Source organism: Platalea leucorodia (genome assembly GCF_965183815.1).
Source record: "Platalea leucorodia genome assembly, chromosome: 6".
Classification (NCBI taxonomy): Eukaryota; Metazoa; Chordata; class Aves; order Pelecaniformes; family Threskiornithidae; genus Platalea; species Platalea leucorodia.
The window spans coordinates 9,520,082-9,547,570 of NC_138828.1; the positions used below are offsets into that span (position 1 = coordinate 9,520,082).

The window sequence follows — 27,489 nt, forward strand, 5'->3', positions numbered from 1 at the left end:
ATCATTATGTAAACATACCAATGTCCACGGGCTACCCCTTTTTAAGGATATTCTGTATTCTACAGGTATTCACTGCAGAAGAAGAGACTTGAATCTAGTTTTATCCTTAACCCTTTAAATAAGTTACAGCTAAAATAATCCCTCCAAGTACCCAAACATTTTCTCACTCTTAAGTCAGAAGTTAACTAGCCTGAAGAGCAATAGTAATAAACACCCTACAACATAGATACTTTCAGCACAAACCGAGTTGTAGAACATGAAATCCTAACCCTGTTACCCATTTTGAAAACTCTTGCATTTCTCATGTTTAAACTAACACCAATTTCTCATGACTGAAGTAACTTTTGGTTGCTGTAACTTTAAGCACTTCATTTTGCAATCTGGTTTTACCACCAAAACACAGTATTTCTGGTACTATTTATTATGAATTAGCATATAAAGAAATGGTTATAAAAGCAAAGTCCTTTTTCATAACACTTTGTGATTCTGCAGCAGGAAAGCCCAAGAGAGAATAAAAGTTCTGTATTCCCTTCAGTCAGTATTGAAAAAATAATCTTTTAATTCAGTAGTCTTTTAGTGTTTGAACAATTGATTACATAGGAATACTTAATTACATTTAATAAATTCAGTAGGCATCAAATATTAGACACGTTAAGCAGCAGCTACAACTCTCATACTGGAGTTGTTCCAGATTTTTTTTCTCCGGTAGTATTGAAACAGATAAAACAAACCTGTACAGGTGAGCTTAGGCCCCACTATGAAGGAAAATTATTTCACTTTTTAAAATAAACACTGAATGATTCAAACATTGTAAATTCCTGTTTCCCATACTACATTATCAGAAAACATAAGTCTACAAATAATAGTCAATACCCGAGGAGCCACAGTTTCCTCCTTTTTACTTAAGTAACACTGGTTGCTCAGCACAGTGCATTCATTCTCACAAATGACAGCGAAAGTGTAAACTATCATGCTTGGTATTTCCTTCTTGTAGTAAAGTTAAGAAAAGCTGTATGTAATGCAACTCTGTGCAGGTAATCTTTCTCGCTACAAAAAGGCATTCCGCTAAACCACAGAAGAAAAATTGCACGTATGGTTCACTGTAGTTCAAGTAACAGCCGCTGAGGCTGTGATTTGCAACGGCTCTTAACCTACTTAATCTTAACCCAAATCCCACATAAACTGCTTGTGAAGTAGGCACCTACCTTCCTCTACAATTCTGTCACACATTTCATTTGCAGTCCTGGAGATGTACCGATACGTAACAGTTTCCACAGTGAGACATTATTAACCAGTGCTTACAAGGTAGCAAACTGAACATCAGAAGGTTCACTTAAGTAGTGATGTTTCCACACAAAGTGCATGCAGCTCAACTAATCTTGTAGTTACAAAAGAGTCACTAATCCTGATTCACAGAATCAAGATAAATATTTCTTTTACTTCTTTCTGGAAAGGATGCACGTAACCCGTGACCTTCACAGCTGCAGTCAGTACACAGCTGCATCACTTAAACTGTACACACTTCAAACATGCCACTGCATTGATCTAACTTGTTCACATCCCTTCCTCTGCTGCTAGAAAAGCCGGATACAAAAGCTCTGTTGCAGCAGGTGTAACCATATATTAGGATGTGACCAAGTTACGTGTTCTGTCGATGTGTAAGTACAGGTCTACAGTTCTTAGCATACAGCCAACAAGGTCAGTGGTTAGGTACTCCTCATTAAAAAGCAGTAATAAACTAAAGTATTATTTCTGGTTGGTTTTACTTTTTTTTTTTTTTTAAATACATATTTAACAATTCTCTTCTTGCATCCTTCCATATCTGACAGAAAATGCAATTAGTCTCTTGTATACTATCTCCAAGAGTAAGAGAGAGACTACAACTACTCCACAGATTAAGCTAAATGCCCAACGTGGTCCGAGGTGAGTGTATATTTGGCTCACAAAAACAGGCCCCAGTATTCGCGCTCCACTTCCAGAGGCAGTTAACCATCCCATGTAGACACCCTACAGAAGATCAAAAGCTTATGTTAGTGACACAGGAATCATTTCGCTTGCCACTAATTCCCGCCAATTATCCTAATTAGAAAATTTAGAAGTGTTTAAGCAACTGTGTATCTATCTTAACTCGTTAAGATACCGGAGTCCTTTGTTTCCAAGAGTACTGCTCAGCTTCTCTAAGCATTAATTTGAAGGTTCCACTGAGCTACATACTCTATAGCTTTCTAATAAAAAGGCATTCTGGCTCAAAGTATTTAGTCTCTTGCAGCAAAATATAACATGAGAAAAATGAGATAAGTGTTGAAAAAGGAAGAAAATTTTTTGTTAAGCAGTAATATCAGCTTGCTATGTGTTTCACCACTGTAAAGTGTCAATAACTGGAGGTATCATAGCATTTGTAGTCTTTATATAATATACTCAGTAAGAGGAACATTATTCTGTACTGATATTCCAAATATATAATTGGTTGTTACAAAAATGACTCTTCCAGAACAGTCATGAAAGTCACAAGCTTTGGGCTTAGCAGTTCTGAAATTTTCACGCTGTAAATTTGCCATAAATTGTAGTGCAAGCCTTGCTTTCTAATTCCTCTAGGGACTTGCCTTGGATTTTAAAAAAAGATTAGAGTTCCTGGAAACTTCTGCCCCAGTTGAAATGTATTATTATCTGGCTAATGACAAAAGGAATGTTAGCTAGATCCCTCATTCTAATAAAGAGGGTGCAAGTCCTGGAGAGCAAATGGAATAAACTGTTTAGTCATCATGCTTACCTGAGGCTTCGGTCCTAGAATTTTTGAATATAAAGTGTAGGACATGACGTTACAAACTGGATAGCCCAATCCTATTAGTACATCAGAGCTGATATACTGGGCCAGATAGATCATCGGAGTATTCAGGCACCAGGACTGCGTGACAGGGCAGCCTACGGGTTCCACCGTGTGGTTGGATGGAAGCTGCATTGCTTGCAGACTCCAGAAAGGCATTAACATTTCAGTGGAAGTTGTTCTGGGAATGGAGTTATTCTTTATTTCTGTAAAAATAAGTTATGCGTGCCATTAAGAAAAAAAATACAACAAAAAGCTTTCAAAAAAACCATTATGATGATAGTTTATAGTATGACTTGAATTATACCTTCCCACTGGATGTTTGGTAGTTTTTTCCCCCAAGGCAGTAAGATAAAGAATCCAACCAAGACGATCAGTAAGCCTGCATGGAGTATGGCACGGTCACCAGTCCTATTGAACAATGAAATTACAATTAAAGATATCATTTAATTGAAGTAAAATTTGTCAAGGTGCTAACAACATAGCCCATTAGTTTTTGGAAAAGATGCCTGATCAAAACACCTGCAAGAAAAATTGCAAAATCATGGTAACTGACAACCTGGTTTTCTTGTGATTCAAGGGTAAAAGACAGCCAAGGAAGGGGGTTATGTTGACAGAATAAAGAACAACCACAGCATCACGGCTGCGTCCAAATTGGAAGTACCTCATTGTCATAGTAAACCCAAATTCATTAACAAGTAAAAGATTTAAGCAACACAGATTTGGCCTTGCCCTAAAGCTTTTCACACTTAGCTAACGTAAATAACAAGATTCTGATAAACTCCAAAAACTTACCTTTTAGATAGTGTCTTAACCACCATGAAAACCATAACCGATTCAATGCCAACCACGCTAAGGATTATTCCATTATAAAAAACAGCTTCTTTCCTGGTCCAGGAATACATATCCATTGTCAATGGAGTAGCTATACTAAATTGACAGAACAAAATTACATTAATCAAAAAAAAACCTTCTTCTATACAGTTGTTTCCATACATATATTGTCCCAAACATCAAACACAGTGGTACAGAAGCCTTTCCTCCTGACGGGCATATCAGAAAACACAGGCTAGTTATAAACTAATTCTGTCATGCATCGTTTATTAAAACTAAATCCAGTAGACAAAATTGACAACTGCATTACACCAGCCATACTCTGAAGCATCATTAATCTATTTCCGATAGTTCATGAAAAGATGATGGAGTTAAAGCAAAGCAAGAGTAGTAGAGAGAGAAAAAACAAAAATCAGGCCCTGTGAGTACAGAAATAATAAACATTTAATCCTGTTTCAGTTTTAGCAACCAACCAGGCTCTAGGAGCTCAGTTTTCTAAAACTAGTGAAATTAAGACAGAGACAAATTGTTAAAAGAAATTTTAGCTACGTTAGAGCTCAAAAAACTTACAAAATAAATCGTACATCCTCAAAGCATTTTATGAATTAAAAAAAAATGAAGTATATTTCAGTCTGAGGTAATGTTGTTATGTTTTACTTATTTTCTTACACACAGAAAATTTGGGAGTGAATAACATACCTCTTCAGGTAAAAAGCCCCAGTCATATAAAATAGCGTATTTATGAATACAATTGCATTAACTGTATCAAAAAATTGTTTTAATCATTACTGAAATAAGAGCTTCACTAGGGCTTTTAGAACTAATCAGAATCATACTAAGATATTACACAAAATCAGAATAAAAAGCATAGAACAAAGTACTCAACTGAAGACAGTTTTCTCTGAAGATTTTAGGTAGCCCAAGTTAAGCTACTTTTTTTTTTTAGCACTTAAAAAGTTGAGGATATGGGTTTGCATCCGTTCAAAAGCTTTTACGTTAATGTTTCATATACCACAAACTGTATGCCACGTATTTTTAGTTATTACTGACCTTTAACTCATTACTCTGTATCAGTATACATCAATTTGATTGCATATGGGTTTGGACTTCTATTTATGAAGAGTACGGTTAAGAAAATGAGTGCAACAGAAAAGCCTTTACATGCACACCTAGTCTAACTACGTTACACGTCTAAGTATTTTGAGAGAAAATAGGCAAACTTACGTTTCAAAGACAGCAAACACAAACAAGATGACAAAGAAAAGAACATTGATTGCTACCACAGCAACATGGTCAACGTTCCCTTCTGCGTCCTGATCCAGAGCACCACTTTCTGCGACAAAACAAAAGAACAACCTAAACTGCAAACCGAGCTTTTTTTACACCACCACAAATTACAAACAGTAATGATTTCCTTACTCTGTTAAGTACGTAGCATGCAGGTTGGTGGGCAGCTAGGCAGTTATATTTTGACAATCTAAGTGTAATGTTTTTAAATCAAAATGGAATTGTTGAAACTTCAGTTCCTCTGACAATGAGGGAAAATGATTTCCAAACTGGTTGTACCATCTGTTTTACCACTGTAATGCTGGGTGACAGGGAAATAAGCAGACTTCTTTAAATAGCTTAATAATGGAAAGCAAACCACTTTCTGTTCCTCTTGCAAGGTCAAAAGCACGCAGTAGAATTCTTTGCACTACCACAGAGCCTTTGTTCCTCTAACCTGGGCATAGCCTTTTCATACACAAAACACCCATGTGTGGTGTGCACATACAGCTCCCTTTTTAAACAGAAAACAAATACATTACTGAAACTGGTGACTTCCATAGATTTTAAGAGGTTTAAGATGACCTTTCATATACTTTTTATTCTTCAAGTGAAAGGGATACTCAAAACGTTTTAAAAAATTTGAACTGCATACAAAAAGGGTATATATTGAACATAAGCTGTTGCACTGTATGTGGCAATTACTGTACTTTAGTCTCACCAACCAAATTTACTTATACAACATACACCTTTTAGTAAGATGCCGTATGTGAGAGCTGATATGCAATAACAATATTACTCAGCGTGATACAAAACAAAAAAAAAGTATGACTGCAGAGTAGAAGTTAGGGGACATTTTTTTTTTATGTCCATATTCACTTAACCCTGTCTCTTGGAAAAGACAGTTCCAGGGTGAAAATCTGGAAGGATCCACACCATATTTCTTTTTTTCTTCTTTGCTACCAGACAGCACTATGGACACAACACGAACGTGAAGCGATTTCTAGACAAGTTAGAAAGAGATGTAGCCTATTTTCCTAGTTCCCAATGCATCAGACCTTAGAATACTTCTAAATGCTTGCATGCAATAAGAGAGTACCTCCAAAATTGTAATCACAGAGTAAGTTTTCAAGAAAGCATAGGTACCTTCTCCTTCAAAATTGATACTTTTGCTTTGCCGTCCCATGTCATCCACTCGATGCTCTCTAGAAATTTAGAACTGTTTTCATTAATACACATATTTATTCGATCTACTATTGAGTCAAGTTTCTATGAAAATCATTCTAAATGGCGTAATCTTATATTCTAGTCATTCCCAGTTCCTTTAAACATCTGTGCAGTCTATATTTGACTGCAGTGAAAACCACCGTATTCAAGAAAGAAAATATTCTAGTGGAGAATATCCCATATTTGTGCGCATCTCTCCCCTCCCCTCACTGCCACCAATGAGATAATGCATAAAAATCTCCCCTCGAGATCCTTAAAGGAAAGACGCAGACCGTGAGAACCCTACAGACAAGCTAACCTTATTTCTCTTTAGAGGAAAAACATGGGCAGAAACCATCATCAACGTTAAAAATATATAAAGGCTAAGCTAATAATGTAACAGCTTGAACTTTTTTCATCAGTTTACATTTTAGCTGTAACATCACTATGATTAATTTATGAGCATAATGAAAAAGATATATATTAAAGAAGGTAGGAACCCTGAAAAGTAAATAACAGCTTATAGTTTCAGCGCTTCAGATTTCAGGCTTATTACTCCTCCTTCTGAGCAGCATACTATTAGTTACAAGTCACCCACTAAAACAAGGTAGAATATTTCTCTTTTTTGACTTGATTACCTGAATATGGCAAAGATGAGAATAATATTAATAACCCCTAAGAGAGCTCCAAATAAAACTGGTGCCGTATACATGTTCAGCTGAAGATGAACTAATTTCCATGTTATTCCTTCTTCTCCAATAAGTGTAAAACATGTCTGAAAAACTTAAAAACATAAATGTATTAAGAAAATCTTGATAATCATTAAGAAAATATTAGAACACATATAGAATAAACATATAAAGCTGGATAAGCAAAGTTGTTCTAATTATTAAGGGAAATTTAAATATTACGCCTGTCAAACCTTTTACATTTTGAGAATCCTACTCTAAATAAACTGATGGATATCAGTGGGATCTCAACTAGCCAGAGAACTACTTGGTTACACACAAACACACTGTATAAATAACAGCATGACATTTAAAGAACTGGAGCTGAATTCTGAGTGTACCAATGGTTAGTTTTCTTGATCATGTGCAGACAGCTGATTTACTCTTTTTCCTCTTCCTCCTACATGCAAAACTTTGGTCCTGGGACTGGACTATCCCTCCTGCTAAGGGCGAGCTAGAGAGAAAAGAAGCTGTGGGGTTTTTTTTAATTAAAATTCAAATTGGTGCAGAGCAAAAGATTGTAAGATCAGGTCATTTGCTTACTACTGTTAGGAAACAGACTGAGAGTACCTATCAAATTAGGAAAGGGAACTACCTAAACTTATACTCTACGCAAATCACACAAAGAATGCAGATTTTTTTATTGCTGCAGGCCCTTTAATGCTCTATCAATAGCACTAGTAATAATCAACTGGAGAAAAAACTTTCAGCCTTAAACATTCACCTCATTATATTGCCATACACAGAGCACTTCAGCTCTACTAATCGGATAATCTTAATCTCCAGCTATAAAAGATAAGTAATCAGTAGAGGCTGTTTAGGACAAAATTGCTGGTCTCTTTACAACACAAGGCAAGTCTAACGCATTTCTCCCACGAAGTAGACAGAGTATCTCAGGAGCCACAGCTACACCTGACCTAACAAACACCCCTGGTGCTCTTTGTTCCCTAAGATCTCTGTAATACCTGTGCTATGTCTTAAAATTTTTGCCAGTATGAAGATTTTGTGATCATCACTACAAGATCAGAAAGATCTGTTGAATATTATTTTCCACTACATGTGAGGCAAGGTGAAATTTTCAGTCATTTTGGAAAGGTGGAAATATTTGCCCAAGTACAGTAATGTTACAGGTACAACAGAGTATCTTGGAACTTGTTTTTCCTGCAGCCAGCAATCCAAAACAGCTAGTTTTTAACTACAAACAATTAGAATTTCTTTGGTCTAGAATATTTCATTTATATTGACATACACAAGTATATGTGAGTGGATCCCATTTATTCAATTTTGATACCACTGACAAACTATGCCTTAAAATCCCCAACATACAGCTGCTGAGGATTCCTACTTCCAATGCCCAATTTCATCCTAAAAAGTATTAGAGAAGTGAGGAAAGAAGATATGCTTTACCTGGTCCTAATATGAAGCCAACTGCTTGGCAGGCACTGGTATTGGCCATGGCACTTGTTCTTTCCTTAAGAGAAGTGGCACCTGCAATATATGATCGAACTACAGCCACGTTTCCTTAAAAAAACAAAACCAAGAAAGCATTCATGTAAATACTAAGTTATATTCTTAAATTATCCAGTTACATTTATTTTAGGGGGGAGTGGTTCTTATTTTGCAAGAAAACAGAACACCAGCACTCCCTCTACTATTTATACACAACTGCACAATTACACAATTTTATTATAAACTAGTATTGGCCCACTCTTTGCTTTGTTAAGTAATAAGTTATCATTCACATAATGGTAAATCTGGTACTAAAATACCATGTTAACTATCGTGCACAAGACACAGAATGTAATAATTTTCAGAAACATAAATCCTGCTGTGGTTACCTGCTCCAAATCCCACAAGAGCACGCGCAGTCAGCATGTAGTATTTGTTGTGTGAATGAGGTACATGGACGTAGGCGTAAAGACAATTAGCAGCTACTGAAATAGCAGTTGAAACCACGAGAGGTTCTCTCCTTGGCCTGTAATTGGACCATAAGCCGAACAGGGGAGAGGCAACCATTTGGCCAATGCTATACGAAGCTATGATCCAGCCCAAGAAACTCGCATCTGCTGTCGGATCAATCTGCAGAAACAAATTAATCAATCTTATGGGTAAAGTATTATAGTATTTTACAGTATCAACAAAACCATTTTAAAATCAGTACCTCAAATACCTAAGACTCTGCACTGTAATTCTGAAGGTATACGGCACTGTGCAATGCAGTGTCAAACCTAAGCTACCGCTAAAGCAATTAGCGTGTCTGCATGACATCATTGTGCGGTGTTTAATATAAATACACCACTCTGGGTCTCAGAAGCAGTTGTTTTCACATAGGACTTTGTCTGGGGCAATAAACCTTGGCTAACTGTCACCAGCAATGCACCAAACCAATAAAAAGAGCTTTGCTTCTGAGACTGGAAACGGTTCACTTGCAGCAAACTCAAATAGTTTTCATACAGCATTGCTGATGTTATAGGCTGTAGACAGTTTACATGCCAGGAGCAAGGAATCCCTTAAGTCACCTCTGCACATGCCTGAATCTATCCTGATTTACAAGGCTGATGATGCATTTTCTTTTCTTGTCGAAGAATTCAGCACCAGCCTCAATTTTAACGATACCTCTAGGACCCTGCCCACGATAAGTTTTTCCAAACTTGCATTTGAAACTGTCTTCTACAATTCCAGGAGCAGTAAAATCCTAACACAGATTAATTTGAAGTTTTAGAGACCTTTTATGCCACTGTTAACAAGAATGGAACAAAGAGGGAAAAAAAACCCCAAACAAACTAAAAACACTATCCAGGAACACAGGCAATTCCCTGTTAAGAATATCAAGAAGGTCTACGTACAACAATCTGACATTTACAGAGCAACTACTACCTTCAGCTTCCTTTTTTTTTTTTTTCCAAAACGCAGACAAACCTTGTGTATTATGTTTTAACACTACAAACGCATTCAGATAAAGAGATTTCTATTGATTCACTGTCCAAGAAAACAGTGAAATTACATTGGAAAACCAAACATTTCTGGATTATGATGTACCTTTATCAATTCAGGAAAACAACTGACAGATTTTACATGAAATAATGAAAGCTGTCTAAGCCGATGGCAAAATAAAAGTCTCTTATAACCACACACTTCCCTTTACTGTTTCTTTTCCTAAATAAAATGCTAAGTTTTGCATTACATACTCTCTGAGCAGGAGTTTTCTGTTCTTATTAATTAAAAAAAAAAAACGAAAGACAACATATTTACAAACCTTTTGGAGATATGGCCACACAGACATAATTACAATTGAGAAACCTGCAATGCAGTAAAAACATAACTGAAATTACTTTTTGCCATGTTTATCAGTAATTCGCTTTACTGAAACAGTTATTACAGGTTGATTCTTCTGCTCCTAAGTGCATTATAGTCTAAAACTGTGCATCAGTCTGTCACCTGAAAAAACTATGTATTATGTGCATTTTTTAAGGAGTGATAATTCCTTCTAACAGAACGAACTATTTTTAAAAAAACCTTTTATAGGTGCGTACACACTGAACAAAAAAACTCCTATGAAAAGAATACTGATGTGCCAAGCAAACTGCATGGGACTTTTCCTCCCAATGGAAAGACAACAAGGCCCCCAGAGTAAAAAGAATTTCTTGATATACTGACATATTTGCATTCACTTATCACAGAAATTTTAATTCATTAAATTAAAAAAAAAAAAAATCACTGAAGCATCCTATGATTTTCAAGATCATTTCTAGGCCCACAGAAAATCACCGTAAGTGAAAAATCAACACAAGTCTTGTTTCCAGGGGCAGTTATTTAGGAAGGAAACAGTAATTTGTTCTGTGGTGGAGACGCAAAATCCCGTAGGAGAAAACAACCCCTCATACACATTTTGAAATAGATAACATACATTCCTACAAAGATCTTACCTCTTAAGAACTCAGCATTATTTCTGTTTTCATGCCCTAGGAATTTCACGTTGGATGATAAAAGTGTGACCTTTGTTTTGTTTGGTTCTGAGCAATAACCTTAATCTGTCACTACCTTTTACCCCGAATTATTACAAAGCCATAAAACAAAGATTTAAGTAATACGTTACTTAGTCTCAAAACAGAGTATTATTTAACTTATCTTATTAAATGTAACTTTGTTTGATTTGCTAGTCATATCTTTTCTTTTGAAGAATCAGAAAATGCACCTTTTTAGGGTTATAAAAGAACAGTAGCATTACAGGAGCTATGTAGTTGAAATCTAGAAAACCCTGTAATTGTCAAACCGGAAAAAAAAAAAAACATTCATTAAGCAAATAACACTGAAATCCACCTGTGTTTACTCACCTACACTACTGAGAAACATAGTAAGATACATAATCCAGATGGATCGCCACCTGCTCTTATAATGCTCTTGTGTTTCCACAACTTCCCTGTTTTTGAACCAAAGTCAAGAGAAAAAGAAATCGTTATCAGATTCTCTTCTGGTTGTTCCCACATGACACTGAAAACATTTTTCACAAACTTCTCAATACAATTGTGTAAATCGTTATGCAGGAATGGACTTCCACACAGCAAAGAATACAAAGAATTTATTTTAGAAGCAAGCTAATTTTTCAGTGAGAAATAATAGATTGACAAGTTAAGAAACTAGTAGAAATGCTATCACGTACTCTTGCATTCAAATGTTACACAGAGAGATCTTTATCTAGAGAGCTCTTCAGTTCTGCAGTGTCTTTGAATAGACACTTTGGAGCATCATAGATATCACGTAAAGGCTTTAAAAAGTGCGTATTAAACCATAAAACCCCAGACATCTTCTCAGAACTGTGACTTTACAGCAAAAAATACCCAAACGTGAACAACTATTGATTAGACTAAAAGGTATGGCCAGTCTCTTCTCACCATGAGAAAATAACTATACAATGTAAGAGACGTGTGTAAAAGATACTGGTGAAGATTGTAAGGGCTGCAAAAAAATTTAAAACAGAAGTTACAAACTTTGTGAGCAGGAAGTTATGTTTCTAAAATTCACAAGCACCTTCTGAGATCCACGTACTTTTTCAGAAGCAATAATATTTCAGGGTTCTTCACTTCTTTTGAAGTATTCTAAACGAAACAATCTCTGTCCAAAAGATGCGGACCTAGGTTGTATAAGCCTGAACATAGTTTATAAACATTGCTTATGTAAGTCATATATAGACTGAGGCACACACACAATTTTAAAGCTAATATAGCTATTTCACAGCATGATTTCTACATTTATTTCTTCAGAAATGTTTACACCATTGAAGTGTCTTGGTTCAATGAAACTTTAACCACATAAACGATGTTTCTAAATGTACTTTGTAATCTTATTGCCGGTCACACATAAGAAAAAGTCAGTCGAACTCGTGCACATGCTATACATATGCTGCCTTTGGTTACTTTCAAGATTTTAGGTAAATCAAGCGCTTCAAGCAGGAGAGCGCTTCAGCGCGGACGGCAGCAGCAGCCACCCCTACACATGCAAGATGTTGTTGTTTTCCTGACAGAAGGAAAAAAAACAAGTGGCCAACTGCTGCCCACACAAGAAGAGTGCTGTTAAATACCTCAGCACCACAACAATCGATTTTTATGCTTTTTAGAAACTTCCCAAGCGAGCGGGTCCCGTTTTTCCCAGGCGGAGGCAGCCCTCGCCGGGGCAGCGGCCCCTGCCGCGCCCCGCTCCCCAGCCCGGGGCGGCTTCCCTCAAGCCTGGGCTTTCCTTGCGGGGTAAAGCACCCACGCAGGGCGGGGAGAGGGAGCTGTCACCCACGGGTGGATCCTCGAGTGACTCGTGGGGGGGTCGCCTCAAGCCCCCGGAGCAGGGAGGGACGGGGGGCGCCCGTTGGCGCCGCACAAGGAGGCGCCTCACCGCCTCAGAACGGAGGGGCGCGGGTGAGGAACAAGCCCCTACCTGCTCTCCTCCCCTTCCGCCGCCTCTCCGCCACTCAGCAACGGCTCTTGTCCCTCAGCAGCCACCTCCGGACTGGAGACCGCGGCCGCCATACCCACCCGCGGCCGCTCCCGAGCCCCGTCCCGCCGCGATCCACCCGCGGCCCCCACCACCCCGGCGCGGCGCGGCGCGACACGGCCGGCGGGCGGGGCGGGGAAGGAGCGCTGGTCACGTGCGTGGGGCGGGGCCAGAGGCCTCCCGCGCGTCTCCCCTCAGCGCCTGCGTACGTGCGCCTGCGTACGTGCGCCCGCCCGCGAGAGCGGCCCCGCCCTTCTCCCTCCTTCCCGCCCGCCCATGCGGTGCCTCAGCGCCGGCGGCGCCGGGCCCTCGGGTCGGTGAGTGACCGACCGACCTTCGCGGGGCGGCGGGAGGGGATGGGGCGGGAAGGAGGGGCCCGCTGGTTGTTGTGCCCGGCCCCGGGCGTGTCCCCGCCGCCGGCTGAGGCGGCCAAAGCCCCGCGGTGGGCTGCCGGACCCCTGTGCTGGCGCGGCGGGACGGACTCGGTGTCCGGGGGGCTGAGGAGGGCGCGGGCCTCTGTTTCCCCGCCGCGCCTCGGGGCGTTAACGGGCCTCCCCGCGGCCGCCCGGGGGAGCGCCTGGGTCCCGCTCGGGGCGGGCCGAGGGCTCGGCGGCCCGAGGGGGTTTCCCCGAGCCGGCGGTGAGGCTGGGGAGGGCGGCAGCCGCAGCCTCCGGGCTCGGCAGGGCACCGTCGGTTGAGCCCTGCCCTTTGGACCGGTACAAGCTCGGGTCAGGCTCCCCGTCCCTGATAACAGACTGAGGGCGAGCGGAGGAAAGGCAGGCAGCGGCGGGGAGCTGCTCGGCCGTCGGTGTCAGGCTGCTGGCTTAGGCCCTTGGCTTTATCTGCAGGCTCCTCTCTGCCCCATCGTGTGAAATTGTTGTGAGGCTTGTTTCTGAATTGTCGCCGTGACTTCTTTGTGGTTATTTTTTTTTTTTAAGCGGTCTTTCTTCTATTGGAGGGAAAGGGGGGGAAAAAAAAAAAAAGCATGACCTGACATTAATTGGAAGAGAGAATTTTTAAAAAAGTAACAGGGCAGGGAAGTTAAGGAGCTTTCTAAAACAGATGTACCTTCTTGGCTTTTTCAGGTTGACTTCTTGGTGGGAGCTGTTTCATATTCATGTATACAAGCAGTAGTCTGGGCCTTTAGTAAAGTCTTTATGCACTTTCCAGTGGTGGTTTTCATGTAACTGAAGCTGCATGCACTGGGTAAAAAGGAATAGCTAACCTTTTATGTATTGGATTTTGGATGGATTTTTGTGTGTGTTTCTATGAAATAAGTGTACACATAAAAAATTTATAGTTAGTATGCAGTATGAGGGTTCTGGAAGCAAAGAAAAACACTCTTCCTAGAGCAAGAGCCTAGTTATAACTTATCTCTAGGTTTCCTTGTTGTCTTCTCTGGAAAATACTATTTTAGAATGTAGGGTTTTTTTTTTTTAATGGATCACTCGTTAATGTGCCTTTGTATCTTATGATTTCTCTTCACAACTTACAATTATGTCAGTCTTACTGTGTTAGCAATATACTCATTGAATATTCATAACACAGGTACTGTTTCTTGAGCTACACAACTATGCAGCATCTCTGTCGGGTCACTGCTTCCAGCTGACCTGTCTTACAAAGGGATCATGATGTGACCTGTGTGGTATCAAGTGGTGGAAATCCAGTCGCATTCTGAAACAATCTCTGCTGATTCTTTTCTCACATTCAAATTCTCACTGCTAAAATACACTCTTTACTTCTGTGAAGTTATAAAATTTCAGCCTCCAACAGCTGGATTTGCCTTTTCTGACAGTAAAAGTATTTTGTAATTGTCTTTATGTGTAGACATTGATGGGCAATGACTGAAGCATGTCCTTCCCTTTTGTTGCTAAGATAAACAAAATGACCACTGTTTTATCTCAGTAATATTTCTGAGAAGTTCTATACAACATACTTCACGTACTTGGAATATTTTTTTGGTTTAGTGTTTCCTGTACTCTTTCCAGTAGTGGTTTAATCTTGAATCTGAGTAATTGAAATATCCTGAATTACTTTAGAGTTTTATTCACTCAATGAAATAGAATACAGGATGAGACAACCCTTTCACCTCAATCAATGTGGTGCATTTAAATATAATGTACTTGTCTAGAAACTTGTTTTGGCATTCCCGTGGTGCAACAGAGAGAGCTCATCAGGCCAGCCTTCGAACTCAGAGCAAAATCAACATCTTCTTGTTTTCTCTCTTATTTGGCTTTTATTTTGGAGAGAATTAAAAAAAAAAACAAAAAACAAAAAAAAAAAAACAAAAAAAACCAAAAACCAACCAAACAAACAAAAAAAAAACCAAAAACCAACCAAACAAACAAAAAAAAAACAAAAACCAAACAAACAAACAAAAAAAAAACCAACAAAAAACAACGAAACAAAACATGCAAGGCTGCTTTGCTAAGCATCAAAGCATTCGTTAAAATTTATTCTCGCAATTACTGGTAAGCATTGTATCAATAGAACTGCAAATCTAGTTTTAGTGTATTTTTGACAGCATAATTTACCCTTGTGTGTACTCACTCTGAACTGTCTTCCTGGCCCCATAGAGGGTCCACTCTCTATTGCTGTCCCTGCCTCCACCACCTAGTTCACTTCCAGCACCAGGAAAACACCAAGCTGCCTGCCTGCTCCAAAAAGCAGAGGAGGGATCTTGCAGGGGCTAGCAAACATTTGCCATCTGACACCCCAACAGCACGTGAGGTCAATGGATACCTCCAGAGTGGGCAAGGAAAAAGATTGTATTGAGGTTGTGATTCTATTAGACCAAGCAGGATTATGGATGAGAATAATAAGATTACAGAATCAGCTGTTTGGGGCTGGTGGAGTAGGAATTAACACTTTCTACAGTGTTAAAATAGAAGGTCCCCACTTTGACTTTCTGGTGATTTCAGGTATTTATTTCTGCCCTGTAATGACTGAACGGAGAACCATTGTGGCTTGCTAGGATACTTGTTCTAGTATTCAGGTACCTTAAGTTGTCTATAGTTTCTGTTTTGATAGTAATTTACTCTAGGTGTTATAGCGTTTTTCTTTTTTCTATATATTGGTTCTTAAGTATTGGCTTTTTGGAAGTGCAAAGGGATGTATTTATTAATCTGACCACAATTTTAACTTGTTATATTCAGACAAGTTTATGCTAAGAATGACCATATTAAAGTGTGGCAGAATAAATTAACTTTGGATTGAAAAGAAAAAAAAAAAAAAAAAAAAAAACAAAAACCATAACAACAAAAAAACAAACCAAAAAAACAAAAAAAACCAACAACACCCAACCATGAATTATATTATGCTCTTTTGGAGTGTGATTAAGTTATTTAGACCATTTAGTATGGAGGGATCTGGAAAGACTAGAAAATAGTCGAAGGTAACTTACTAAGTCTTTGATTATTAAATCTTTTGTTTTCTTAGGTGTACACAGATCCTGGACCTTTTTTTTGTTTTTAATTGAACAACCTGTGTCCTGCTGACCAAGAAACCAGATTTGAGTTCTCTTTTCTCTTTTTTTTTTTTTTTTTTTTCTCCCCTCCTTCCTTCCTCATTGGAAGAGCACAGTAGTGGCTCCCTGTTCACTTCAGTAAGTATTGCTTTGAAAATAATACCCAGCTGCCTAAAATCCTGTTGGCTTTAGCTATATTTGGCTTTCAGCTGTATTTGCTGAAAGAGAAGCAATACTGGTAAGGATTTTGATGGTATGATTTCTTCCCTGAAGGGAATGGGAGCATCATTTTCAAAACCGTAAGAAATGAGTTGGCAAAAATTGCAAAAGAATGGATAAAATAAGGGTTAGGATACATGTTTAAGACACCAATGAAGAGAAGTTTACAAAAATAAGCTTTCTCTGCATCAGTGACTGGAGCTACTTTTTTTTTTTTTTCCTTTTTTATAAACGAATAATTACATAGCTAGAGATCTAGTCTTCTGGTTGTTTAAAACCAAATATAGTTTCAAGCTTCCATTCTGAGATGTGTTTATGAAAGCCCATGGTGACTGAAAAGTTTTTGCCATCATAGCTGTATTGACAGGAGAGAGATCAGTGCCATTCTTTGTTTTATCGGTTCAAGTAAAATACAGTTAGGACTGGTTGAAGATGTAGTTCTGTGACCTTACGTGCTTCTTCAGTTGGCTTGTCATGAATTATGTGATAAATTTCTGGTTATATTAGGCATGTTAAATTCCTACTCCTAAATTCCATTTTCATAAAAAAGCTAGAGTTTGTGTTAACTGCCTTTGTATTTTGTTTAAAATGAAAAGAATTGACCTGAATGTCAAGGTTAACTTCTTGAAATAAAATGATATGGCTTTTCATTAATACAGACACCAGAATAAGAGCCTCCTTTGTGTTACAATCAATGAACTTGCCACTCAAGTTAACCCCTTTAACGGCCTTGTTTTTACCTGTTCTTTTTTCCAGATGTCAGTTTGCTGCTAATGGGTGTAAGTAAATTAGATGTCTTGTACAGAAAGCTTCTCCTCACTAAACTTTTCATCAGAGGATGGGGAAAGCCAGAGGATCTGAAAAGGTGACTTGTTAAAAAATAGCAGCATAAACAGTACTTTATATTAAAAGAAAAAAACAACCCTTGAAGTACCAACAATTGTTACTATCCTGTATTTAAAAAAAAAAAAAGTGTTGAAGTTGGTTTTGTTCAGGAAATCATATGTTTCCATACCAAGGGAGGAACTGGATTTAAAAGAAGTCTTAAAGGGATTTGCTAAATGTTTGTGTTTAAAGAGGCTTTTCTTGACAGAATGTATATGTGTTCAATTACATTTTTCACTTATGATAACATACTTCAAGCAGCATCTCTGAAAAGTGTTTTCTAAAAACAAAAGTTGCTGAATTTGTGCAGAGGAATTGTTCTGTTTAACGTTAAAGACGATCTTGCTAGCTTTCTGTACCTTCTTAAAAATAATGAGCTTTAAACGTGTAACATGTAATCGGCAGTTTCTCTCATAGCCCAAAGTAGTAAACTCATTTCTTTTTAGATATCTTGAAAATAAGGGGGGGGGAAAGGAAGTGCCTCTTAATTTTTAAATATTTGCTGATTTTTATTAATTATTAAGAGTAACACCTGGAAGTTGAGCACTTGCATTTCTTAAGTTTAAAAATTAAGTGACTGAATATGTGTTCTGCATCATGTAGTATTTAAATAGGAAATGATAAATCTGCATTTAATAAGCTAATTCTTATGTATTGAAAATCAATAAAGAAAATTTTAAAGAAATACTGAAATAAAAGTTTGTCCACTGTGGATAGCAGTGGAGTTATGTGGGGCGTTGTTTTTTGGTTTTAAGTGCAAGTGAAATATCTCATCTTGAAATGGCACTTGGGTTGCTCTATATGTCTGTCTTCAGCTGATTTTTCTCGTAAGTAGCAGACTTTCCTGCAAAATGAGAATGTTGGCTTTTTAAAAAGTTTAGTTTGCTTTTTTTGTTGGTATGAGCAAAAATGTGGGTTTTGTTTTGATTGCAGCATTTCTGTATTCTGTTACGTGTGTGTGTGTATCTGAAATGGGACATTTTAACGTTCTCAAAACCCTCCCTTAAAAGTTTTTAGGTTCTTGGTGAGACATGATGAAGTTTCACTCCCCCGTCCCAATCTTCACCCAACACAATTGCTATCTATATAGGGGAACTTCTGACTAATTCTGCTGTTGCAATACTAGGCAAGGCTTTTCTCTTGCACGGTGTCTATAAGGGTAATCACACTAATGCCAAACAGCAATAAAGAAGCATTGCTGGTAGCAATAACGGTATCAGCTATGGCTCTTCCTTTTTCATAGGGGGGGAAAAAAATGTCTCGCATGAGGTCAAAAGCTGTGGGGGAAACAGGAGGCAGGCTTGCTGGCCTGCTGGTCTGAAAAGTGGAAGAAGAATTTGTTCTATGTATTGCCTCTGACTGGGAAGAAGATGAGCTGTTCCCCAGCAGCCTGGCTTCACCTGGATGAAGAAGGAAGAATGCCACCTCCTCCTGGCTGCTCACAGTGGCTAATGGGAGGAGGGAGTACCGCTCCCCAGTGTGCATGCCCTATCATGCCAGAAACAGTGTCAGCGTCATCTTTTTTTTTTCTTTTTTTTAAACTGATCACCGTGAAGCTCCATTAGAAGAAATTATTAAATTTCTTATAGTTGAAGCATTAACTGAGATTCACTGATATTACAGAGTACCCTGCCTCGATGTAATCTGAAGTTTTATGTGCGCACCCTTGGTGTGATGACTGTTGATATCGTAATGCTTTATCCTCAACTCATTAGCAAGAGTTGAAATTCCTCGTATTCTCCTAACTCCAGAGGAAATACATAAATGCAGTATTTTTAGAGGATTTAGTGTCAAGCAAAACATTTCTGCACTTAGCTTACCCTCCACACTCACCTCTCATACCTTTACCCTTATTTTCTCAGAAATACATAATGCGCTTGCTGTTCTGTATAAGAAAAGGAAAGGCTATATAGTGGAGCTATTTTTGATATGGTGGTAAACTGGATTTTCTTTCTGTCCTTTTGGTTTGGTTTTCTCTGGTGTTGGGAAGGTGGACAGATCATTCCTGTTACACTGTTGTTCTGTACTTTCCACCCACATCTGCTGGTTTAGTTGGTCAGGTAACATCGTTGTGTGTGTTTACAACCATAAGAATGAGCAAGTTATTCTTAGTATAGAGTATTTAAGGTTGAGAGGGCCATCTTGAGGGCATCTAGTCCAAATCCATATTCGAAACAAAGCTAACTTCTTAGCTGATTCAAGTCACTTGGCACCTCATCCCTTTGACTTTTGGAAGTCCTGTAAGGATGGAGATTATTCATAGTTTCCCTGGGCAATCTTTTCCAGTGTTGTAGGAATTTCTTATGTTGCAACATGCAACCATTTCCTCTTGTCCTTACTGTATACCTCTGAGAAGAGTCTTGTTTCATTTTCTCTGTAAGACTCTGCAGCCCATTTAAGTAGCAGAAGAAAGCAACTAGATTTGCCCCTTAGCCTTCTGTTCCCCAGGCAGTGCAAACCCCCTTCCCTTGACCTGCGGGCTGCCCTCTTGCTAAATGCAGAGGGTATGCCATTGGTCTTCCCAGCTGCAAGGACAGGCTGCTAACTCGCGTTCAGCTTGCTGTCCACCAGAAACCCCGTGCCTTTTCCTGCAGAGCTGCTACCTAGCTGGGAAGTTCCCAGCCTGTACTGTTGCGTCAGGCTGTTCTGTCCTAGCTGCGAGATTTTTGCAGTTTTATTGTTGAGCTTTACGATGATTGTTGACCTGTTCCTCCAGCTTATCCAGGTCACTCTGAATGCTAGCCCTACCTTCCAGCTATCAACCTCACCCTTCAGTTTGTGTCATTCATGAACTTCCCTAAGTGCTGCTGGTAACTTGTTTCCAGCTAGAGTTCAGATCGCTGGCAACTACGCTTTGATGTTGGCAGTCCGGCCTGTTTCTCACCCATTCAGTCTGTATTGCCCCAATGTGGCTACAAGGATGTGTAAGTGTAGGAGGTTGCTAAGTCTTAATTTGGCCCTGAAAAATGGCATAAGTTTTCAACATACCAGGTGTAAAATACTATTTAAGAGCTGTGCAACCTCAAGCAATGTCCCTGAGCCTTTTTTTTTTTTTTTTTTTTTAAATTAAAAACATTTTTATATACCTACCCTATGGTAACCTGCTTAATCTGTAAATGCAAACCTGGCTTCATAACTTTTATTTTCTTTGTGGCTTACTTTAGCTCCTGAATTTTTTTTTTTTTATGTATATATATCTTCTCTTTTTTTTAGATTAAAAGTTGAATCTTCTCTACTTGTTTCCTTTCAACAGAATATTTGAATTCAGAAAGATTATTGGAAACAGGGAAAAATGCCAGACGCTGGTTTCGAAAGATTACCCAGTGTTCATTGACAAGGTACTTAAAAGCAAGAGGTGATGCAGTTTAACTAAATTTATTTTCCTGATGGTATGTATATAAAGGTGAAATCAACTAAGTACTTACCAGACTGCTTTTATGGGGTAGAAGAATTGCATCTGTGAATCTACATTTTCGTGATGTCTGACGTTATCACAGCATTATTTGCTGCTGGGATTGGCAACTGGGGACTTGAGTTAGGGAGTACGTAGAGACAGGGTGGTGAATGCACCTCTGACAGCATTCAGTTAGCTTTTGCTGATCACCGGTTTTCATCACTGGTGGCATTAACTGACTTCACTGGTGTTCCCAGTTGTTCTGTATCAAGAAAAGAACATTAGAATTGATCTATGAGGGAAGAGGAAATGAGGCTGTAGAGGCAAAAGAAATCAATGTAGTGAGAGTTCTCAAATGTTCTTGATCGGAAGAAGGAGGCCCTGTGCTTCCAAGGGAGGTGTGCAGATGGAAGTAATCATTGTCCTGAAGACTTTTCACTCTAGAAAGTGTGAATAGGGGGTCAGACATGAAGAGTAATTCTAAAGTCAAATAAATGCACTGGTGGTCAATGCTGTGGTAAGCTAAATACTTTGCTATATAATCAAAACAGTTTGCTATTTTGATTTGTTTTTTTTAATTGAGCTGCTGTGGATAGCATTAGGAGGCGCCGGCAAAAATGTGAAACGGGGTCGGAAGGGATGGGAAAATGAGCAGTCACGTTGGCGACTAGTGGAGAATGGAAGGAAACTGAGAGAATAAAGCAGTGGTTATACAGATACTGTTTTTTTTTTTCCCCAATAATACAATAGCTGGGGGGTGGGATGTCAGATCTTAAAGCTCAAAAAAATGCTCAAAACTTAGTATGTGTTATGGAAGTTATTTAAAATGGGACAGCATTACACTTTATTCCTTGATTCCTTTAATAGGTCATTTAATAAAAGCAAAGTTTCAAACAAATGTTCTGACTGTGTTGGTAATGTGTATCCCTGTATTTGAAATACACCTCAGCTTTGGGTTTTTTTAAGCACATTTTTATCCCATAACAAATTCTTCTACTTTAAGAGATTGGCTTGGAGAGCAAGTTAAACAGTGATATGGAATATACTCTCATCCCTTTCTCTTTGTAGGTTGAGGAGCAATCCGACTGTAAAATCCTCGAGGGGCACTTCATTTCCCCATTGGCTCATTATGTGCCAGGTATACTGCCAGTTGAATCTCTTGTAGCAAGGTAAGAGAAACCAAGCGGTATTTCCTTTCTGAAACTAGTACTGCAGAGAAATAAGAGTGGTCTATAAGTAGTGTTACTGTGAAGCTGATTTATTGTAACACAAATTATCTGTAAAATATTTCAAACTGGTTTGTGTACTAATGTGTTGAAATAGATTTTGGTCTCAGAGGTGAAAATGCATTTTATTCATGTGATAGTTTAATCTGTGTGTAAATAAAAAAAAAAATCCCCTAGCAAAGTATGTCTTTTTTTTTTAAGGATACACTGGGGTTTTTTTAATTATTTGTTTGTTTTTTTCCAAATGAGCAGGGTGCTGGAAATGAAGGATACTATAGCCAGCACAGTAGTTGTTTGTTTTATACGTAGCAGGAGAAGCTGTTTATATGAAAGAAGTATGTTATATTTGAAGGAACCATTCCACCCTTCCGTTTACATTGAATACAAAAATATTGCATGTGTACTGATGTAGTAAGTTCATTTAATTGTAGCAAGAGAATCTGGTGCCTTTCTTACTTGGCAAGCCCAAAAAAAAGCATCCTCACAGAAAGCTGGATGACCCCTAATAGTCAGAAGACACCTAACGGCATTTTTGCTGGTTTCACACTGACACTGCTTTGCTGTTGAGGAGTGGGTTTGGAAAGGGAGCATAATTTCTGTTTGCTTTTAGTTTAGAGGTGAACTTTCATGATGGAATTTTTTTTTCTCATCTTTGTTTAATAACTTAAAAATTAAACATAAGTTTGTCAGCTCAAGTTAATACTGGCATTGACAATTTTATCAGTATTACCAGTTGGTGTTTTTAGGTGTACTTAAACATGTAACACTAAGGAGTGTCAGAAAAAGTTTGATAGTCAGAATATCAGTTCTCTTCCACCTCTCCATTGGTTAGAGGAAGAAACTGTCTCTTAACATTATTGGACTAAGTAGCACCATACTGAAAAATATAGTATACTGATTATTTCCTCATCAATGTTCTCTTACAGTTTGTAGTCAAATTATGCTAATTGTTACATTGGACAGTATTGTTGCAGTTTTGAAATGGTCTACAAATTTCCCTTAAGATCGTTGTGCATTGTGTGAATATTTTTTTCTGAAGTGTAACACTGCTGTATGTAACAGTGCTCTGTCTTGTGAGGAAAATACTAGTGACTTAGAAGTAATTTCCCCCCCCCCCCCCCCAGTAGTTAGACTGTAAATAACTTGAGTAGCAGCAGAAGACGTTAAGTGATTGATGCTGCATATATAGAATAGTTTCATGGTTTGTATGTTGAGTTTTTGGTTTTTATTGTAATAAATATATTGCTCATCTTAATCTTCAATTTCAGCTGTTGTGCCTTCAGGAGAAAAATAGCAATGCCGCCTAGGAGAGCCAGTCATACTCGTTTAGGCTGCTTTTCATCTGAAGTTCCATTTCTCCAGTCTGCAAAATTTAAATTGTGATGATGAGGTAGCAGCCTTTTTTAGGAACATGATCTTTCAGCTTGGCTCCTTTTCTTGTTTGGCATTTATTCAGTCCTACTTTTGGATTCCTTTCTTTGCTGGATGTATTTATGAAAAATGATATTGCTGAATTGCTGGCAGTTTGCCTGCATGGGCTACGAAAATACTTTATTCTTTTTTTTTTTTTTTAGAGTAATTTCTCTGGTGCAGCTTGTAAATAGATACACTTACTTTGCTCAAATAGGTGTTTGTTTCTCATAGATTTCAGTTCATCATACCCAGAAGATGGAATAGCAAGCACAGACCTGTGTGCATTCATTTAGCAGGCACTGGAGATCATGTGAGTATGTAAAATATAAAATTGATTGTTATCGAGAAATTAAATAATCAGATTTTATCTTAATATATGTTTGTATATCTTATCTTTAGCACTTCTGGAGGAGACGCACGCTGATGGCACGCCCAATGATTAAAGAAGCCTGTATGGCTTCCCTGTTGCTAGAAAATCCTTATTATATCCTTTTGTGGAAAGCATGATAGTTATTCTTAACATTCTCTCCAGAAGGTAGAAGGCTTATCACACTGGTATGATATCTACTTTGTGGATCAATTTCCAGTGGACTTCTCAGTGGATAGAAGCACAGAGCGAAGTATGACCATTGCATGAAACACAAAGTGGAACACAGTTAACATAATACGCTCCTTTTACACCAAGTATTGCTTTTTTGATTTTTTGGAAGATGTCTTCTACAGCTTCTTACTGTAGTCATTAGAGTAAAAGTTCTGATATGAATCTGTGTACTGATCAAAGTACGGATATGATTCCTTTAGCCATGACAGAGTGAAAACTATGCATTCATTCTACATCATACTGTGTGACTTCTGGGTGTATTAATGACAGAAAAGAAAGTTGCCTCTCCAGCTTTCCCTTCTCAAATGCAACCCTTTGGTCCCTCAGGTACTTTTGACAAACTTATTGCCACCATTTAAGATTTGTTTTTTAAAAAAAAGTTAAGTTCTGTCCTGTCATCAACTCATCAGCAACTTCTATAACACTGTTATTCTGGTTATGTTTTTTTCCTACCCATATACCTGACAAAAGTAAAATCTTATGTTGCAAATTACATCATCAAACTACATTTAACTTGATTTAGTTCCAGTTAAACATCTGGAATTTAAGTTCCAAATTTTAATTAATCCACGCTATTTATGTATGTGATTTATCTTTATTTTCTGTTTTAATTGCCAGTTTTTATATAGAAATTTTTTACTTTCTTTAACTTGAGTCTTCTACATGGCTGTAGAAAACCTAAGGATCAATTGTAAGTATTACTGTTACATTCATGGATATTGTCTTTTTGAAATATCACTTTTTTTTTTTTTCCCTCAAGAAGCTCAAAGTAGTATAAACTTTGATAGCTTATTAAGAAAAAAAAAAAAAATTCCACGCATGGACCACCAGTAACCTGCTAAGGTGAAATTGTCTGCCCTTTGCTAAACTGCTTTGTCATTTTTTGTGTTAAGAGATCACAGTGATCAGGAAAGTTTGCACAAGATGAACTTGCAGTATAGAGTGAGATGCAGCAAGTACCAGTTCATTTTCCTGATTGACACCTGTGCATGTACAAACGCTGCAGTTATATTTCAGTCAACTGTGAATAATCTTTGGTCAGATAGTGTATTTTGCTGTTATAACAGCTAAGATTTTGCTTTTCCAAGGTATTTTAAGGATTTACAGTGAGACACATAAATAAATCTGGTGTTGCTTGTTTGTTAGTCAGTGGAAACTATGCAACATTCAGTATTTTACAGGACTTGCTCCCTCAGTCAGTTTCTTAAATGTGAATTTAGAAGCCTAAAAACAGGCCGTCCTGTTTCTTTGCTTTTCACATTTTCCCAACCACTGGAGTATAAACAGAATTCAACAGTATATGTGTCTGAGGCAAAGCTGTGGTTTTAGTCTACCACTATTTCTTAAAGGCCAAATATGACTTGGTGTTTTAGTCCTTTTTAATCGTAACGTGGACATTTAACATGAGCAGAAGACACACAGAAGGTGAATTATTCTTAAACCTGTCCATTCTATTAGGACTTCACCAGGAGCACTGTCTCACACTACAGAATTTTAGATTTTCTAGATTTTATTTAGATTTCAGTGTTTGGATTTCCTAAATCCAAAAACTTAAAAAAATTACTTTTAAGGAGAAAATTTTAATTGAAAAATAATTTCTAGTTTTTTGTTGTTTTTTTTTTTTTTTTCCAAAGCAGATGCTGAATTTTATTTATTGTGACATAGGAACCACTTTTTTTAAAGATAGTGAATTACATTTACCAACTAAGATGATTGTTCTAAAATTGCTTCTTTGATAGGAAAACTGCTTAAACATATATTTATTTACTGCATCTAAACATATATTTAAACATATATTTATTATTGCATTTAGAAGTGTAAGATTATAGGAAAGTGACAGGAGAGTGTGTGTGCTGGAATACATCCATTGGTGTTTTTTTCCTGGTTATTGTGGATCTGACGCAAAAGAATAAATTAAATATTTTGGCAAGGATATTTCTAACTCTGTTCTCAGTTGTCCAGTTTGACAGCTTAGTATTTGCATGATGTAGAGAAGGAGTCTTTGAAAGGGAAGTGCTCAGTGTAATACCCCAACCAGTAATTGTCACTCTTCGATACAAGGTTACAAAGCAGCAGTGTTTTAGTTAATAAACAGTGTTTAGTAAATATAGCAGCTGGAGAGGGCTGAGGAATCTGGTAACAACTCTGTAGGAAAGAATTACATTAGCCTGTGAATACTGGTCTGCAGCAGCTATGTTCATTTCTCCTGTGGCTTGCACAGTAAGCTTTGTCCTTGTGCTTCAGAGTGTCTCAAATGTGATCGTATGCGTGCAGAAGAGGCCAGGAGCCTTTTGTAACCTGGCTGTGCGATACTGAAAATACGCAGTTCCCCTCCCCAAATGAGAGGTGTATTAATTGCTCTGTAAAATACATTTTTTTTTCACTTTTTAGAGTCCTTCTGATGGTTCAGCTGAATAGCTTTCTACTTTTTTTTTCTTCTGTGTTTTAATGCTTTGCAGTACACTACATGAATTTCTCAGTACCGTGACAAACTTCCCACTTTACAATTTCAGTCTTACAGTGACACTGATGAGTGCTTCCAAAGCTGACATACTGATTGCTCTTCAAATGTTGTGTGCAATTTTTCAATGATGTAAAACAGGTAAATAAGAAAAAAAAAAAAAAAAAAAAAAAGAAAAAAGGATTGTTTCTGCAAATGAGATAGCGTATGTCAAGGACTGTATCACTTTGATTCTATTTCTAAAAGATCCATTATAACTTTACAGGACAGAAGATAAATACTAATGAGATTCTAATGTTGGTAATATCTGTTTCTAGAAGAGCAGGCTGTCAGTGATATTACGTTAGAAACTTAGCAGGTATCTATTTCTAGTCCTCATTTAGATGAAAAAGTACAAGTGCCAAAGAATCTGGACTTGCTTTTTCTCCTGTTGAATCAACAGGAGTTCAGCTCCAAAATTCTCTGGGATTGTGATCAGGCTTTGTATAAAAGTATGTATAGAATGATGAGAACTGTCAAAATCTAATCTTAGAAAATAAATCCTATATTTTCCTTTTCTGGGGAGAAAAGACGGTCATGTTTAAAAAATGTCTCGGACCTGTTTGTGATGGGAGGAGCTCTTGTTCTAGAATCGGCAGCTCTTTTGCACTGGCTAGAGAGAGAAGGCTATGGACCGCTAGGGATGACTGGAATATCCATGGGAGGACATGTAAGCTTTTATATTTCCTGTTCGGTAATTTTTGTTTTAACTTCTCATTTGATTCTTTAGCATACGGAAATAATTTCTTTTACAGTGTTCCTCTCAGAAGTACTTTAAAATAAACATTTAGATCCATGAGAAAGAAATTGTTGGCAATTCTCATGCTCTGTGGTGCAGAATTAGTATAATCCTCAATAACTACTGACAAATCATCGAGCCCTTTGTCAGCCATCTCCTGACAGGCTTAATAAGAATATAATCTTCTCACATAATTATGTTTTTTT

At 37.9% G+C, this 27,489-nt stretch overlaps 2 protein-coding genes across 3 annotated transcripts in view; one reads left to right on the forward strand and one right to left on the reverse strand.

The window, feature by feature from the left end:
- Positions 1 to 447: 447 nt before the first annotated feature.
- On the reverse strand, positions 448 to 12,955 carry MFSD8 (major facilitator superfamily domain containing 8). Of its 2 annotated transcripts, none has more exons than XM_082316357.1 (12): positions 12,784 to 12,955; positions 11,193 to 11,278; positions 10,115 to 10,158; positions 8,697 to 8,937; positions 8,266 to 8,346; positions 6,769 to 6,913; positions 6,071 to 6,129; positions 4,883 to 4,991; positions 3,620 to 3,754; positions 3,132 to 3,235; positions 2,771 to 3,030; positions 448 to 2,007 (listed from the first exon to the last, which is right to left on the reverse strand). In XM_082316357.1, exons 1-12 carry the CDS (start codon positions 12,873 to 12,875, stop codon positions 1,792 to 1,794), a joined length of 1,572 nt encoding a protein of 523 aa, XP_082172483.1. In that variant the 5' UTR covers positions 12,876 to 12,955; the 3' UTR covers positions 448 to 1,791. The 2 variants fall into 2 exon arrangements, with proteins under 2 accessions (XP_082172483.1, XP_082172482.1); XM_082316356.1 differs by having other exon boundaries at positions 450 to 2,007; positions 8,266 to 8,379.
- Positions 12,956 to 13,104: 149 nt separating this feature from the next.
- ABHD18 (abhydrolase domain containing 18) overlaps positions 13,105 to 27,489 on the forward strand; it is a 22,809-nt gene continuing 8,424 nt past the window's right edge. The window contains exons 1-9 of the mRNA XM_082316046.1: positions 13,105 to 13,157; positions 16,279 to 16,444; positions 17,282 to 17,390; positions 20,664 to 20,748; positions 21,873 to 21,973; positions 23,675 to 23,753; positions 23,843 to 23,937; positions 24,718 to 24,735; positions 27,076 to 27,214. Coding sequence (XP_082172172.1) covers positions 17,299 to 17,390; positions 20,664 to 20,748; positions 21,873 to 21,973; positions 23,675 to 23,753; positions 23,843 to 23,937; positions 24,718 to 24,735; positions 27,076 to 27,214 — 609 coding nt within the window. The 5' untranslated portion in view covers positions 13,105 to 13,157; positions 16,279 to 16,444; positions 17,282 to 17,298. The remainder of the gene's footprint in view (positions 13,158 to 16,278; positions 16,445 to 17,281; positions 17,391 to 20,663; positions 20,749 to 21,872; positions 21,974 to 23,674; positions 23,754 to 23,842; positions 23,938 to 24,717; positions 24,736 to 27,075; positions 27,215 to 27,489) is intronic.